General features: G+C 51.2%; 1 protein-coding gene across 1 annotated transcript; it reads left to right on the top strand.

The window, feature by feature from the left end:
- Nucleotides 1–1,712: 1,712 nt before the first annotated feature.
- LOC120226916 (EZH inhibitory protein-like) lies at nt 1,713–3,967 on the top strand. The gene is made up of 2 exons (XM_039225085.1): nt 1,713–1,787; nt 2,336–3,967. The coding sequence occupies exons 1-2, from the start codon at nt 1,742–1,744 to the stop codon at nt 3,643–3,645; spliced, it is 1,356 nt and encodes a 451-aa protein (XP_039081016.1). The 5' UTR covers nt 1,713–1,741; the 3' UTR covers nt 3,646–3,967.
- The last annotated feature ends 679 nt before the right edge of the window (nt 3,968–4,646 follow it).

Here is a 4,646-nt window from a genome sequence, read left to right as displayed (position 1 = left end):
TTTTAAAAAATTAAAAAATAAAAATAAAAGATGTTGCTCCACAACACTATAGTATAGAATGGTAGATGACCAGAACATTCTTCATTGAAGTCCATCCTGTACTTCATCACTATTTCATTTTCTATGTTCCATTTTTATTTTATTATATGATATTTATTACTATGTCGGAAAAAACATAAGTGTTGATCAATATAGCAATGTTTGAAAATGTAAGCTTCCTCCATAAAAGGAACATTTTGTAGTTACGCTTGCCTTGTGGAAACCTATTTATTGATATGGAAAGTGTGTTTTCTAGACCCAAATGGCAGGTTACAAAATAATATGTATGCATAAATAGTACCATTTTATGAAACAAAAGAACTACGAACTATTTAAAAATGGCCATTTTCCCAAAAATAATGAAAGATTTCCAATAATTAGATTCTAAGTTTCCTAGTTTAGGTTCTATTTGCTTTTCTGCTTGGGGTTCTGAGCATGCAATAGTAATGATTTTTGTAATAATGACTAAACATTAGTGTCCAGGGAAAGCTGGGTAGCTCACTTGGTTAAGCATCTGACTTTTGATTTCAGCTCAGGTCATGATCCCACCATTCCTGGGACTAAGCCCCACCTCATTCTCTGCGCTGCCAGCATGGAGCCTGTTTGATATTCTCTCTCTCTCTCCCTCCCTCTGCCACTCTCCCTCACTAGTGTTCACTCTCTCAAAATAAATAAATTTTAAAAAATAAAAATTAGTGTCTAAATATTAAACTTTAAGTCTGCATCACTGCATAATGGAGAACTGTAGCCAAGAATGTTGACTGGGTCAAATACATTAATGTACACTCATCAGTGGATTACTATACAGCCCACACAAATGATGTATATTTAAGGACAGTGTTATCCTTAATCCTGGGCAACTCCAGTCCATGCCTCAGGAGATAAGGCAGGGGGAAGCATGTTACTTCAAAATACACCTCTGGTGCATGGCAGCAGTGCTGAACATCCTGAGCTAAGACACCATAAGACCCATCCTTTTCCTTGATTTCATGCTGCTTTCAAGACTGTAGTGAAGGGTCATTCAGATGCCGGGAGGAGTCCGTGATTGTTGCTTCTGGAGTCACACATGGGCCCAGTGTCCTGACAGAGTCCAGGAGGATGCCTGGCTCAGGGGTATCTTCTTTTGGCCAGTGTGGTGTTTCTTTAAAGCCACTGTTCTAAAGTTTCACCACCAGAATGATGCTGACGACCTACACTGATTTGAGGGTGACTTAAACTGTTTATACAGAGAACATCGTCATCCCAATCTCCTCACTCGAAACGCGCGCTTGTACACATACACACACACACACACTCGAAACGCACGCTTGTACACACGCACACTCAAAACGCGCGCTTGTACACACACCCGAAACGCGTGCTTGTACACACACACACCCGAAACGCGTGCTTGTACACACACACACTCGAAACACGCGCTTGTACACACACACACACACACACGCCCAGGTATGGATGGAAATTCACATCCGGGTACTAGCAGCAAAAGACTCCAGAACCGCGGAGCACATTTTCAGGTTTGGCGCCAGACGGAGCCAGGTTGGCCCGCTTCCCTAGACGAGAGCCACGTGATACCAGCCAACCAATCAGAAGCAGAGCTCCGATTCGGCTCCGCCTACCATCCTCACTCCTTCAGCCGGAGCTCTAGCTAGACGGTGTCTGAGGCTAACGCTCTTGCGTCTCTGAGGGAGAACCTGGCATCATGGTCCCTCTATCGTCCAAGGAGAAGGCACAGAAGCAAAAGCGGGGTGAGATGCCCACAGGGCCCAAGAATGAGATCTCCCCTGCCCCTGGCGATGCCCACAGGACAGGCAACCCCGATCCCAATGCCGATTCCCCCAGATTGAGCGATCTATCTCCGTTGGGGGGTGGCGCCCCACACAGCGTTCCTGGCTGGCTTGGGCGCCATTTTGAGCACCAGCGAGTATCTGGGGCTGCCCTCCGCGGGCCCTGAGGGAGCGTGAAGACCTCCAGGGCGGCCGTGGTCCCTAATGAAAGCTGAGATGTGTGGTGCCGGAGACGTGCCAGAGTCTCCGGGCCTCACATGCTGGCGGCGTGGCCGTCATGGGATGAGCCCTGAGGGACGCCGGCCAGGCCGGCAGCCACCCCACCCCCAACCCGTCCACGAGTCAGAGTTCGGGGAACTGCCGTGGGAGGGAGCAGCCCGGGGGAATAGGCGTGGGAGGGAGCAGCCCAGTGGCAAGGAGGCTGCCCAGGTTCAGAAGCCTCCACGGCGCGCTGTTTCCTGGGTTTCCCAGGCCTTAGTGCCCCGTGTCCTTGCCGCCATTTTCTCCAGGGTCTCAGCCTAGCGGTCGCCGCCATTCTCGGGCTTCTTCGTGGGGTAACGAGTCCCGGCCGGGTCCTGCCCTCCGGAGTCAGGCCAGAGCAGCAGGCCCAGTTCTCCGCAGTCAAGCAGCCAGGCCAGGCCCTGCAGTCTTCAATGGCCGTGCCCCACCGCCAGGTCCCGCCTTCCCCAGCCATGCTTCCAGGTTGGGCACTGCTTTTTGCAGTCGTTCACGTGCACCAGGTCCTGCCTTCCGAGGTAGTGCTTCCGTGCCAGGCCGTTCTCTCCCGGTTCGCCACTCATCCACGTCAGGCCCTGCTGCCGCAAAGCGCCCAGCTCCTCACCGCCGTGCATCCGCGCCAGGCCCAGCTTCCAGCAGCTGCGCGTCCGCGCCGGGGCCAGCTCCCCGCCGCCGTGAGTCCGCCTCCGGTCCAGCTCCTCGCCGCCGTGAGTCCGCCACCGGTCCAGCTCCTCGCCGCCGTGAGTCCGCCACCGGTCCAGCTCCTCGCCGCCGTGAGTCCGCCACCGGTCCAGCTCCTCGCCGCCGTGAGTCCGCCACCGGTCCAGCTCCCCGCAGCCGTGCAACCGCGCCTGGCTCAGCTCAACGCCGCCGTGCATCCGCACCGGGCCCTGCCCCTAGCTCTACTTCCCGTGGCGGTGCATCTGGGCCAAGCCCTGCTCACCGCCGCCGTGCATCCGCGCCGGGCCCTGCCCCTAGCTCTGCTTCCCGTGGCCGTGCATCTAGGCCAAGCTCTGGTCTTCGCAGCCGTGCATCCGGATCAGGCCCTGCCCTCCAAAGCAGAGCCAATCCGCTAGGCCCTGCCCTCCGCAATGGCTGCACAACTCCAGGCCATGTCCTCCCGAGCCACCCTACCCAGAGGTCATACCGTAGAAGCCGCCTGTCTCTGCCTGTGCCTACTGGCCTGAATCCTTCTCCCGGGTTGGCCTCAGGAGAGCTTGTGTCCCAGAGCAACTCAGGCTCTCCTGATGTATCAAACCGTGATTCCCAGCCCCGTTGGCATGCAGTCCGTATGCGGGCCTCCTCTCCCTCACCTCCTGGTAGGCTCTTTCCTTTCTATGAGCCGCAAGAGGAGAGCTCCTCCTCTTCCTCCTGCTCCTCTTCCTTTTCCTCCTCCAATAATTGTTTTGACCAATGCTCTTCTTCCCCTAAGTTTTGTGGTGTGGGCTCAGTCTCCACTCCTAGTCCTGCAAGGCTGAGGCGTGCCTTGCTGCCAGAGTTTGAAGCCCTGAGCCCTCTCTCTTCAGGAGAACAGGAGAAAATAGGGAATGAGCCTTCCCCCACTACACACCCTGGGGTGTGAGCTACCTTGATATACTCCTAAAACCACAAAAGGAATTATGCACCCACTGACCTGAAGGGTCTACAGTTTCCTTTGAGGTTTACAAGTGTTCTAGCCATTAACTGACATTATGAGAAATTTTGTTGCTTTTTGGTGAGTAGTTTTGAAGCCTCTCCTTCCCATAACAGCACTACCTAGCACTTATCTGCTGTTGGCCCTTAATTTCAGGCCTGCTTTTTCCTCAAAAAGGCCTCCCTTTGCCCCTGAGTTGAGATTGCCTTTTTCCAAGTTACGTTTATAGAATGAAATTTTTGAATGAATAAAATAAAAATGTTTGACTTCATTTTTAAGATGTGTTTTTTTTTGGTCCAAAAAACTGTTATTCCTTGTTGATTTAGAGGATTAAAGACATTTGTTAGCATGCTAGCAGAACTCTGGAAGTGAGAGAGAATAAAATACTATCCTAGCAATCATTTATTTCTGCTATCTAAAATGGAATTTTATCCAGGAAATTCCCATTTATATGCTATATACCTTCTTAGCATGTGATTTGCAAACTTGGACAAGAAAAGGGGGCAGGGTTCAACCCAAGAAGGGGCGATGGAGATATCCAAGGTCAGGAAGGAGACAGGATATGATTATGTGGTGTGTGTGTGTGTGTATTGGGGGAATATTTCCTCCTAAAATGGGAGTAGGAGTGCTGAAAGGAAGCCTCAGGAAGGAGGAGAACAGCAGGAGTCAGGAGCAGCAAGGGAGGAAGGTCTCAGTTTGTAGAAGACGAAATAATTGAAGTGTTGGGAAAGGGGACTCCTGAGGTCTGTGTGGGGAAGGGGAAGGTCTTGTAGGGCTATTCAAGGTTAATGATGTGAAAATGGTTAGTGAAAAAATGTGTTAATGGATAATCACATTTTAAAAAACAATTATGAGTAAATTTGTGACCAGGTATGAGAGGGTGTGTGTATGTAGACATATTAGGAAAAAACTGGATGAACATGCACCACCATTCTGTAAACGGTATATAT

Source organism: Hyaena hyaena, unplaced genomic scaffold (genome assembly GCF_003009895.1).
Source record: "Hyaena hyaena isolate Hyena2069 unplaced genomic scaffold, ASM300989v1 scaffold_1897, whole genome shotgun sequence".
NCBI classification, from domain to species: domain Eukaryota; kingdom Metazoa; phylum Chordata; class Mammalia; order Carnivora; family Hyaenidae; genus Hyaena; species Hyaena hyaena.
The sequence above is the reverse complement of the archived record's forward strand: the minus strand, read 5'-3'. Positions and strand labels throughout refer to the sequence as shown.

Bases quoted from the DNA above. Each gene is read 5' to 3' on its own strand.
- LOC120226916 (XM_039225085.1), top strand. From the start codon at position 1,742: ATGGTCCCTCTATCGTCCAAGGAGAAGGCACAGAAGCAAAAGCGGG. The intron at 1,788-2,335 runs GTGAGATGCCCA...CATTTTCTCCAG, and splicing joins GGCACAGAAGCAAAAGCGGG to GGTCTCAGCCTAGCGGTCGC.